This window comes from Orycteropus afer, unplaced genomic scaffold (assembly GCF_000298275.1).
Source record: "Orycteropus afer afer isolate SDZICR_OR568_19922 unplaced genomic scaffold, OryAfe1.0 scaffold00233, whole genome shotgun sequence".
Taxonomy (NCBI): domain Eukaryota; kingdom Metazoa; phylum Chordata; class Mammalia; order Tubulidentata; family Orycteropodidae; genus Orycteropus; species Orycteropus afer.
The window spans coordinates 2,479,378-2,491,922 of record NW_006921820.1 but is presented as its reverse complement, the minus strand read 5'-3'; the positions used below and the strand labels follow the sequence as shown (position 1 = coordinate 2,491,922).

At 38.7% G+C, this 12,545-nt stretch overlaps 1 protein-coding gene across 1 annotated transcript in view; it reads right to left on the bottom strand.

The window, feature by feature from the left end:
* PTPN9 (protein tyrosine phosphatase non-receptor type 9) overlaps positions 1-12,545 on the bottom strand; it is a 163,767-nt gene that overhangs the window by 19,755 nt on the left and 131,467 nt on the right. Inside the window, exon 8 of the mRNA XM_007948939.2 lies at positions 4,972-5,065. Within this exon, the coding sequence (XP_007947130.1) occupies positions 4,972-5,065 (94 nt within the window). The remainder of the gene's footprint in view (positions 1-4,971; positions 5,066-12,545) is intronic.

The window sequence follows — 12,545 nt, the reverse complement described above, 5'->3', positions numbered from 1 at the left end:
GGGATGTGTTCTGGGTCCATATTCTGCTCCCTTGTTTCTACCACTTTATCCTGCTTCTTTGTGTGGACTGTGATGGTCTGTTGTCTCCGAGGCATTGTGGCGTTGTTGTATTTAGATCTCTGTTAACTGTTTATGAAGAGCAGTCAAGGGTGATTACAGCTCTTCCCGGTGGTCTTTTATCGTTGGCCCATTGGTGGAGAAGGAGGTAGTGGCTGTCACTCAGTAACTGAAGTTGCAGGAGGTGTGGGTGCAGTTGCATCCCACGGGGACTGATGCTGTCCCCTACTCAATTAGACACAAATTACAATCGAATAACCTTTAAAAAACTTGTCAGTCTTGCAGGTCCCAAGTGTCCTTGGGGTTGCTGGAAAGCGGAACGTGTTCTTAAGCCCCAGAAATCTGCTAGAGCGCTGTCTCTTTAAATATCCAAAATAGTCAAGCCACTTTCTAAACCTTCAAAACGGTGGCGCCTTCTGAACCAGCAATAGTCCACAGCTCAGCCCACCTTTCTCTTCCCCTTCTCCGTTTGTTCCCCAGCCACTGTGCACAGTCCTCCATGCAGTCCCTGGCTAGCAGGGTGATTTTTAGGTTAATTCTTAAGTCCTATCACCACTTGGGAGTCTCCAAGCTGTCTGTGCCATCAGGATAGCTCAGGATCGCTGCCAGACCACAGCTCCATATGTCTCCTTTTTTGGTATTTTCACACAAATTCTTCTGCTAGTTGGGGTTTAGTCCACTTCTATATCCCTCCCTTCAAGGCTCAGGGGTCCAGGATTATCTTCTGTGTCTGTGTCAAGTGGTATCCCTTTTCTTTGTTGAAGTGGGTCTGTGCAGTCTTTCTGCCTAGTCCGCCATCTTTACATTTTCCTCTGGAAATACCTTTTTTCAACAACATAAATAGCAGCTATACACATGGACCTTGCTAGATGGAATATATAGGAATTAAATCAACTACATCTGTGGAAAGAGACAGAGATAATGAAGAAGCTCAAAAGCATCAGTCAGAACAAAACTGGGGGCTGACTGCAAAACAGACCATCAACTGGTGAAGTGCAAGTTCAAGTTTAAGCTGAAGAAAATTAAAACAAGTCTATGAGAGCCAAAGTACAACCCTAAGAATATATCATCTGAACTTAGAGACCATCTCAAGAATAGATTTGATGTTTGTTCTTGTTAGGTGCCGTTGTGTCAACTCCGACTCATAGTAACCAGATGTACAACAGAACAAAACACTGCCCAGTTTTGTGCCAACCTCACAATCCTTGCTATATCTGAGCCCATCGTTGCAGCCACCGTGTCAATCCATCTCATTGAGGACCTTCCCCTTCCTCACCAACCCTCCACTTTACCAAACATGATATCCTTTTCCAGGGAATGGTCCCTTTTGACAACATGACCAAAGTATATTGAACACTAATGACCAAAGACCCGATGAGTTCTGGGATGACATCAAGGACATAATACATAGAGAAAGCAAAAGGTCATTAAAAAGGCAGGAGAGAAAGAAAATACCAAAATAGATGTTAGTAAGAGACTCTGAAACTTGCTGTTCAATGTAGATTAGCTAAAGCAAATGGAAGAAATGATGAAGTAAGAGTTGAATAGAAGATTTCAAAGGGTAACTCAAGAAAAATAAAAAGTATCATAACGAAATGTACAGAGACCTGGAGTTAGAAAACCAAAATGTAAGAACATGTTCAGCATTTCTCAAACTGAAGAAAATATTAAAGCGTCAATTTGCAATACTGGAGGATTCTATACGTAAAATGTTGAATGATGCAGGAAGCATCAAAAGAAGATGTAAGTAATACAGAGTCACTGTACCAAAAAAGAAATGGTTGACATTCAAACACTTCAGGAGATAGCATATGATCAAAACCAATGGTATTGAAGAAAGAAGGCTAAGCTGCACTGAAGGGATTGGCAAAAAACAAGTCTCCAGGAATTGATGGAATACCAATTAAGATGTTTCAACAAACAGATGTTAACATTGGAAGCACTTACTCACCTATGCCAAGAAATTTGGAAAACAGCTACATGGCCAAACAACTGAAAGAGATCTTTATTTGTGCCCATTCCAAAGAAGGTCATCCAATAGAATGTTATCAAACAATATCATTAATATCACACACAAGTAAAATTTTGCTGAAGATAATTTTAAAATGGTTGCAGCAGTACACTGACAGGGAACTGCCAGAAATTCAAGCCAGATTCAGAAGAGGACAGAGAACAAGGGATATCATTACTGATGTTACGTGAATCTTGGCTGAAAGCAGAGGAAACCAGAAAGATGTTTACCTATGCTTTATTGACCACACAGAGACATCTGATTGTACGGATCATAACAAATTATGGATAACATTGCAAAGAATGGGAATTCTAGAACACTGAATTGTTCTCATTCAGAACAAGAAAAATGTGCATCAGGTTTATATCCTTTCACCATACTTATTCAGTCTGTATGCTGAGCAAACAATCTGAGAAGCTGGACTGTATAAAGAAGAACGCAGCATCAGGATTGGAGGAAGACTTGTTAACAACCTGCAATATGCAGATGACATAACCTTGCTTACTAAAAGTAAAGAGGACCTGAAGCACTAACTCAAAGATCAAAGACTACAGCCTTCAGTATGGATTATACCTCAATATAAAGAAAACAAAATCCTCACAACTAGAACAATAAGCAATATTATGGCAAGTGGAGAAAATGCTATCAAGGATCTCATTTTTCTTGGATTCATAATCAATGCCCATGGAAGCAGCAGTCAAGATATCAGTATTACACTGAGCAAATCTGCCGGAAAAGACCTCTTTAAATAGTTAAAAAACAAAGACGTCATCTTGAGGACTGAGACCCAAGCCATGGTATCTTCAGTCACCTCATATGCATGTGAAAGATGGGCAATGAATAATGAAGACTAAAGAAGAACTGATAAATTTGAATTATGGTGAAGAATATTAAATATACCATGGATTGCCAAAAATCTATTTTAGAAGTAAGTCAGAATGCTCCTTAAAAGGATGGTCAGAGTTTGACTCATGTACTTTGGATATATTATCAGGAGGGACCAGTCCCTGGAGAAGGACATCATGCTTGTAAAGTAGAAGGTCAGGAAAAAAGAGGAAGACCCTCAGTGAAATGGAATTAGACAGCAGCTTCAACAAGGGACTCAAGCATGGTAGTGATTATAAGGATGCCACAGGACTGGGCAGTTTTTCGTTCTGCTGTACATAGGGTTGCCATACGTTGGAACTGACTCGATGGCACCTGTGGGAGTTAAATTTATATGTCAACTTGGCTGGGCCTGGTTGAGTGGCTGGGCAGCTGATGGTAGTTATTCCCTATGATGAGACTGGCAATGAACTCCAGGGCGGGATCTACCACAAGCAGCTCAATAGCTAGCTGCCTTTGGGATGTGGTCTGCAGAAGCTTTGGGAATGATCTCTAGCTTATGGCACGTCCACTGGACCCTACGTGTAGCTGAGTCGCCGTTCAGCAGCCTGCCATGTTCTGCTGACTTTGGGACTTACAATGGACTTGAATCAATGGGCTGCCATGTGGTTTGGTAAAATCAGGACTGTGCCTTTATTTGTTGGCCTTCAGCTTGTTAGCCTCAGCAGCCAGCAGCTGCCTGAGTGAAGAGATACCTCTAGCTTCAGCGGGCTGGGAGCAAGAGGCAGAGCTGAAGTCCAAAGTCGAGGGGCTTTCACACAGCCCCTAGAGCTTGGCACTTTGAACTTGGACTTAAAGCCTCCAAAGTGTGAGAGAATAAACTCCTGTTTGTTTAAGCCATCCCATTTGTGGTATATATTGTCAGAGAGGCATTAGGTGATCAGAATAGCACCTAACAACAACATAATGTGTGCCACAGTAAAGGGACATTCTAAATTCCTTTACTTTGAACAGCAACCTCAATCGATGCTTGTGTTATTTTTTTAAATGCTTATAGAAGTAACCAGAAAGAACTGGTATACTAGAAGGAAAAACAAATTTGATACTTATTTAGTCACTGACTTAAAAATTCCAAGTGCTAGATGTTGTTGTAGGAGCTCTGGTAGCGTATTGCCTAAGGCACTTACTTGACTGCTAACCAAAAGGTTGGTGGTTCAAACCCACCAGCTACTCCTTGGAAGAAAGGTTGGGCAATCTACTGTTGTAATACCGCCTCAGAAACCCAAGGAGGGGTTGCTATGAGTCAGGTCCGACTCCAGGGCACATAACAACAACAGATGTTGTTGTAAATAAATTCTATTAAAGACAATTTTATAAAGGAATAAGCAAACAGGATGAATGAAAATTTAAAAAAAAAATTGTCCTAATGTTATGCTAATAGATTTTTCTGGTTTAGAACACACTTTCCAGGGACAATATCATACACTTAATAAGAAATTAAGATGATATGCTCTGGAGAGCAATATTTAGACTGATGCAAAAAGTGGTTCAAATGATGACAAAGACACTGATGTTGAATGTGCATGTGAAGGACCTGAATAAAATTAAATAAATTAATTAATAATGTAAAAGTCAGTTAAGCATTTTATCTCTATCCATAGACATTTATTATATACAAGCTATCCAAACTTTTTCTCAGATCTTCTAGATGGAAAAATTAGAAGTCACTTATAGTCAGAGTTGAGTTGTATTGATGCATATACACACTCACTGAGTTGGACTATATGGCTATGATTTACAACTAAGGAGTAAAAGGATAAATAATTTAATATTTATTGAGCACCTATAATATTCCAGATCTTACGCTATGAGTGTTCACATAAAGTATTTAATTTATTTTCTACTACAGTACTGTCAGATGGATGTTTAGGCACTTTCCTGTGGTCACAGACTACTACATAGCAAAATGGCAACTCAAACCTTATCTCTTTGGCTTCAGAGACTGTTCTTTCTACTACTGTATTAGTAAGCTTCACTTTGGAATAGTGTACCTGAAAAGATGGCATTTGTCTGTCTACCTGAGTGTGGCCACTTCGTTTTGTCAGCTTCACTCTAGTTTGGTCCAGGCAGGGTACATCCCCATAGCGGTTCTTCTCTAGGTTTCCTGGTGACCTGAAGGAAATGAAACAGATGAGCTAGAATAAAGAAAAAGTGAGGGCAGTATGTATGTGTATGTACCAATAAGGTCTGGCAGTACAAAGGTGGGTGTCAACTACTGTTGGGGCTGGAGACGTGGGCACTCTTCACTCTCTAGTCTATATAGTTCCATATCATTTATTTTCTATAATAAGTATGTATTACTTTTATAATCAGATAATAAGAAAGTTATTTCCCTTCCAAATAGGGGAGTACAGTGCCAAAAACGAAAAAATCTAGCTGCCAATGAAATGTCCTACTACTCATTTCTCAAAAGATTAATCTCTCAAATTCCTGTTTAACATAGTTGGGTGGCAAATATGTTACTCCAATTCATCCAGTAGCCTCACTACAATGACAATAAAGAAACTAATCGGTATAAACCCAAACAGACAAAGAAAAGCAGCAAGAGACACCAGCAGACAAAGATTTCAACTCATACTTGGGAAAAGAAAGAGCAAATAGAAGGCTTTTAGTTGATTTGGACAAGAGCAGGAAGCTAGGATCCAGGGAGGTACTTGCAGAGGGATACACTAACTCTGCTTCAGAACTTCCATAGGTAGAAGGCAAGGTGAGGCACAAACACAAAGCTAAAAAACTGGAAGCTAAGTTAAAATCTGAATAAATAGATTCCCAGCCCTTTTTCCCTGTTCTGCTCCCATTATACCCATATCTAGGTTTGAACCACACCAGGCAGACTGGAGAATTCTTTGGAGAATGTAAATAGCCTAAAATGAAACAATTTTATCATTTGAAGTAGACGTCAACAAGGTTAAGTACCTGTCCCATCATCCCAATTTTAATCACCTATACAAATAGAACTGATAGCCAAGGTTCTCCAGACAAAGAAAGCTCCCAATACAAAAGAAACCAATTCAAATACACAAGAAAAAAAGAGTCAATAAGAGAAAATGACTTCTGAAAAGGCTATAATTAATATCCTTAGTGAGAAAAGAGAGACAATATATATAAAACAAGAATAGGCTACTGTTATGGACTGAACTGTGTCCCTCAAAACTATATATCCTAACCCCTGTACTTGTGGATGCAATCTCATTTAGGAATAGGTTTTCTTGTTATGTTAATGAAGTCATACCACTAAGGGTAGTCTTAGATCTAATCATTTTCTGAGATATATAAAGAGCAGATTAGGCAGAGAAACAACCACAAATGAGAGAGAGACAGATGGCATGTGGAGACTGCTGAGGAAGGGAGGAATACCAGTGTTATAGAAGCTGAGGCAAGGATTTTCCCCCAGAGCAGGCAGCCTTCCCCTTAGAGCTGGCACCCTGGAGCCTTGGTGGTGGAGAAGCTCTCAGCTGCTGACCAAAGGTCAGCAGTTCTAACCCACCAGCCGCTCTATGGGAGAAAGATGTGGCAATCTGCTTTTGTAGAGATTACAGCCTTGGAAACCCTATGGGGCAGTTCTATTCTGTCCTATAGGGTTGCTATGAGTCAGAATTGACTAGATGGCACACAATAACAATAGCTGCCTAAACTGTAAGAAAATGAATTTCTGTTTGTTAACGTCATCTACTAGTGATATTTCTGTTGTAGCAATACTAAATAATTAATACAAATGCTATGAAAAAGAAGCAATCAAGAAAAGGCTCCTGAAAATTAAAAATGATACCAACAACAAATTCAATAGAAGAGATAATAGGAAGGGTTGAGACAATTTCCCAGAATATAAAACAGAAAGTTAAAGTGACTTAAAAAAATATGAGAAAAGTTAAGAAAATATGAGTCATCTGACAATAGGTGTCAGAAAACTACTTTTGGCCTGGCCACTTGTTTTTGTAAATAAAGTTTTATTGAGACTTAGCCAAGTCCATTTGTTTACATATTATCTACAGTTGTTTTCACAGACTATAAGGCCCATAAACCTAAAATGTTTACTACATCATCCCTTAAGAAAAAATCGTATCAATCTGTGCTCCAGGAGATCCAACCAGACTGACAAAAATTCCAGAGAGAACTGACATAATATAAGGAAACAAAGTATGAAAAAAAATGTAAAAAATTTCCTAGAACTGAAGAACATTAAGTCTTCAGATTAAAAAAACAAGCACCAAACACAATGAATGAAAAAAGGACTCACACCAAAGCATATTTAAATAAAAAGATAGAGATTATTTTAAGTGTACAGAGAAAGGGGGGGAGGGAGATCATTTGAAAAGGCTTGAAAAAGAAGACCACCAGATTATTCAATAGCACCAATAGTAATTTGAAGGGCATTGCCTTAAAACTCCTGAGGTAAAATTATTTTCAACTTAGAATTCTATGCTCTGGCAAAACAGAATATTAGTAAAGAAAAAGAAATACAAGAGCCAGAAAACAGGATTGAACAAAGGAAAATGAGGAGGTAAAATTGCAGAACGAGAAATGATAAGTAAACCTAGAAAACAAACAACTACAGATTATACTGGAATAAAAGACCAGAAAGTTCTAGAAGTGAGGTCTCCAGGAGAAAAAAAAAAAAAAAAAGGAACTGATAGATTATCTGATATATTTAACCACTTGGAAAATAATGATAGTGTAATATAAATCTAATGAAGCTTATGGAAAAAAATAAGGACAGGTAAATAAAAAAGTAAAAGCAAATGAAAAACACTGTAATTAACTAAAGAAGAAACAAAAATATGATGGATAAGATTATTTGGTAATTTCACAGAATTCCACTTAGCTCTGTAGCAAAAAAATCTTACATAGTCATAATAATATAAACATTGATTTATAATAACTTACTTAATTTTGTTGGAATGATACTCAAAAGGGATGTGGAGACCTGGCATAATAGTTAATGCTCATTTATCTTAACAGATCAGTAAATGGGTATAACAGGCAAATTAGTAAAGATTATTGTAAGCATTTTATTTAGAATTATGGAAGAAATACCAGAAGAAACTGCCAAAAGAGTTGAAAACAGATGACTATAGTGTGGAACTGAGAAGTGAAGCAGGATTGCTGTTTATTTTGTTGTTGCTTTCTTCTTTAGTGATCTTTGATTTTTTTTTTTAAATAATAAACATTTATTGTTTTAAAACACTAAGTTTTAGTATCATTTGTTATGCAGAAATAGATGATAATAATATACAGTTTATACCATCCTATTTCTCACTCCTGTCCTACTTTCCATGCTGTCCCTTCTACCTGGAAAAGTTCTCCTCTTTTTACCTCCATAAATTCCAATTCCTCTTCATCTGGTTGAAGTCATTCTACCTTTTTATTTTTCTTTAAAATTTTTTATTGTGATTTGGGTGAAAGTTTACAGAGCAAATTCACTTTCCATACAGCACTTCACATATACTTTGTCTAATGACATTGACCACAATTCACCACAATGCAACAGCTCCCCTCCCACTTCCTCCTGATAGATACCTCTTCCCTGTGTCCATCCCTCCATGAACTCCTGCCCCTTGAGCTGTCTCCCAGTGCATAAGCAGCCCTTCTTTCTCCCATGATGGTTCTCTCCAGGGAGTTTATCTACCTCAGGTAAATGTTCAACTCATATGCCTGTCTTTTCCTTGGCTGGAAGCCACAGGTGTGAAGGTTCAATTCCAGACATGAAGGGCAGCTAGGGGCCACATTGGTTCCACCAGGCTCTATGGAACCAGCAAACCTGGTCCCTCCCCCCCCCGTTTTTTTCTCCAAATGATTTTGAGTTTTGTTCCACATCGTTCTCCCTCTCTATCCAGGATCTCCTACATAGATTCCCTTCCAAATGGTTGACACTGGTAGCTGGGCACCATCTAGTTCTTCTGGTCTCATAGTCATACACGCCGCACATCGGATGGGGTATCAGTCCCTAGGACTAATTGTTTCCATGAAGACTAGAAGGATTTTTGACAAAGATATAAAAGCAATTCAATACAAGAAAGGTATTCTTTCCAATAAATGGTGCTAGAGCAACTGAATATCCGTAGGCTGCAAAAATGGCAGCATGAGACTTCCTCTAACTAGACAAGTGAAGGAGGGGAAAAAGATCATCATCAGCCCAAGGCTGATTCCTATGAATGGAGATCAAACACACCTCCAAATTCCAGTATTTTTGTCAATTCTGACACCAGTGGTAACTCCTATGGCACGCTCTATTTTTCTGCTAGTTTGGATAATTCACCTGAGTGGCCCCTCATAACTCACGAACCATATTCGGTTACAGAGTTTATTAGGGAAGTTATAGGTTACAACTTGGGATCAGGATGAGGAAGCATGTAAGCAAAGTCTCCCTTGTTCAGTGCAGGATAGCTCTCTTAGCTCCTCTTAGCTATGCAAGGCTCTCTAGGCCCCAAAGACAGGTCTTCTCTCTAGGGCCTTGAATCCTGCTTGGGCCTGGCCTCTGGCCTCTGGCCTCTGTAGTTACATGCTACAAAGCTCTTTAGCTCCAACAATAAGTACACGGAGGGACCTACTCTGCCAGGAAGACTCTTGCCTGAAGGCACTTAGCTTACTCGCTCACGGGTTGGAGAGGCTAGCTCCAAGTGCCGAGAGGCACCCCAACTCTATTAGGAAGCCTCCTGTCTGAGCCTCCTGCTTTCTTGCTCCCCATACATCAGCTCACTGTAGCTGCCTTGCTCTGTGGGCAAGGAAGCCCCTATGCCCCATCTCATGCCAATCTCCTGGTTGTCGTCATTTCTCTGTTGCTGTTTCTTGCCATCCCACACACTCTCCATTGTTATAGCTCTCTGCCTCCTGGATCTAGGAGGGACCCTGGGTCCAAATGATATGCTGCACTCTCACACTTCTTTCTTGTTGGTACTGAGGTCCTCTCTCTACTCTGGGACTGGCTCTCTTTTAAGACTAGCAGGAAGGCAAAACCGACCAACACCTTATTTGCAGGGTCCAACCTCTGTTAGGATTCCATTCACCTTATTTGCATTATAAGCAGCCAGTCCAATCCTTTGGTTGGGTCACAAACTCCTTATTTGAATAGTCCCATTCAATCACTGTGTGAGTTACAAGACCATTAATGGCTAAAAGGGCCATGTTAAGTAATTCCTACACAGCACAGACCAAATAAATAAATAAATAAATAAGAACATCAACCTAAACCATACACTTTATACAAAAATTAATTCAAAATGAATCATGGACTTAAATGTAAAGCATGAAACTATCAAACTTTTAGAGAAAAAACAAACAAAAACAGAAAAAACTTCAGAATCTAGGGCTAGGCAAAATTTAACACCAAAAAAAGCATGATCTATAAAAGGAACAACTAATAAATTGGACTACATCAAAATTAAAAACTTTGGCTTCACGAAAGAGCCAGTGTCAAGCTGTAGACTGGGAGAAAATAGTTGCAAACCACATATCCAACAAAGAACCAATCTCTAGAATATATAAAGAACTCTCAAAACTTAACATTAAAAAGCAAAAAGAAAACCAACTATCTTATTAGAAAATGAGCAGAAGACGTGAAAAGATATTTAGTCAAGGAGGATTTCCACAGGACAAATAAACATATGAAAAGATGTTCAATATCGTTATCCATTAGAGAAATGCAAATTAAAATAACACTGAAGTATTATTACACTCCTATTAGGATAGCTAAAATAAAAATCAGTAGCAACACTAAATGCTGATGGGAATGTACAATGGTGTAGCCACTCTGGAAAACAACTGGGAAGTTTCTTAGAGAAGTAAACAAGCAATTATCATATGATCTAGCAATTGAACCCTTGGAACCAGAGAAATGGAAAATTATGTTTACTCAAAACCTGGACACAAATGTTTATCGAAGCTTTACTCCAAAAAGTTAAAAACTGCAAACAACTGAGATGTTATTCAATAGGTGGATGCTTAACTGAACTGTAGCACATCTACACTATGGAACATTACTAAGCAATAGAAGGAAATGGCCTACTGATATGTACAACAGCTTGGATGAATCTAAAGGGAATTACATTGAGTGGGGAAAAAAAATCTCAAAAAATTATATACAGTATGATTCTACTTACATAACATTCTTGAAATTACAAGTTTACAGAAATGGAGAACAGATTAGTACTTGACAGGAGTTGATGGGGAGAGGGCAAAAGGGAGGTAGGTGTGATAATACAAGGGCAACATGGAGCATCCTTGTGGTGAAGAAACTCTTCTGTATCTTAACTGTGGTGGTGGATATACAAACGTATGCATGTGATAAAATTGCAGTGAAGTAAATATATACATACAAAAAGCAAAACTGGGAAAATCTGAGTAAAATCACTTCTATTGAGGAAAACTGCAGAAAGGGTACATAGGATCTCCTATATTACTTCTGACAAATGCATGTAAACCTACAATTATCTCATAAAAAGTTTAATTAAAAAACCTTTCCTTGACTTTTTATAATAACAGACTAATATTTGTCCTTCTGTGATTGACTTATTTCACTCAGCATAATGTCCTCCAAGTTCATCCATGTTATGTGGTGTTTTGCAGATTCTAGGTTATTCTTTAGGGTTGCACAGTATTCCATTGTGTGTATGTACCAGAACTTGGTTATCTATTCTGTTGATGGGCACCTAGGTTGTTTCCATCTTTTGGCTATTGTAAATAGTGCCATGATGAATATGGGTCTGCATATATCTGTTCTTGTCCTGACTCTCACTTCTTTAGCTTTAAAAGGAAGAATTCAGAAGTGGATTAAACTCCAACTAGAAGAAGAATTTGCAAGAAAATGGTGAACAAGGAGACAAATGGAGCTGTGGACTGTCATTAATCCTGACAGCACAGATTGTTTGGATATTTCCAAGTCATATTAGGACCTGAGAATTAACCTAAAAATCAGCCCTGCATGCCAAGGGCTGCATGGATGACTGCACTGGTGACTGAGGACTAAAAAGGGAAACAGCAAAGAAAGAGACAAACTGAGCTGTGGAGTTTCAGCTGTCTAGAGGGAATAGCCATTTTGAATGTTTACAAACATTCTTGTTTAGATTCCAGGAACCTAAGCATAGGTTCTGCTTGCCCTGGTCAGCACTGACTTACTGGAGGCTGATGACTGGAAAGGTACAATACTCCTCTTGTTACTCTTATACCTCACACCCTTCTGGTGTGGCCACCCCTCACCACCTTCCACTTTCTGGGCTGCTAGGAATTCCATCCTAGTCTGTGTGATCTGACTAACCCTGGATGCCCCGCCCCACCTCCATCCCTAATTTGTATTTTGGTTTTCTGTTTGTTTTAAAATTATTCTTTTTTTTTTCTTCCTTTTTATTTTAATTCTTTCATTTTCCCTTCTCAGGTTCTAGTTTTTGGTTTTTTTTCTGTTCCCTTTCCTGGTGTCTGCCTCCCCATGGTTCTTCCCATCCCTTGTTTTGCTTTTTGATTTTTCCCATTTTCCCTTCATTATTCTCTTATTCCTGCCTCCCCAGATATTGTGGGGTGTTTTTCCTTCTCTTTTTCTGTCTATATTTCTTTTGTTTTTTAAAAATGTTTCTTTAAATATTTCATGTCATTTATTACATTT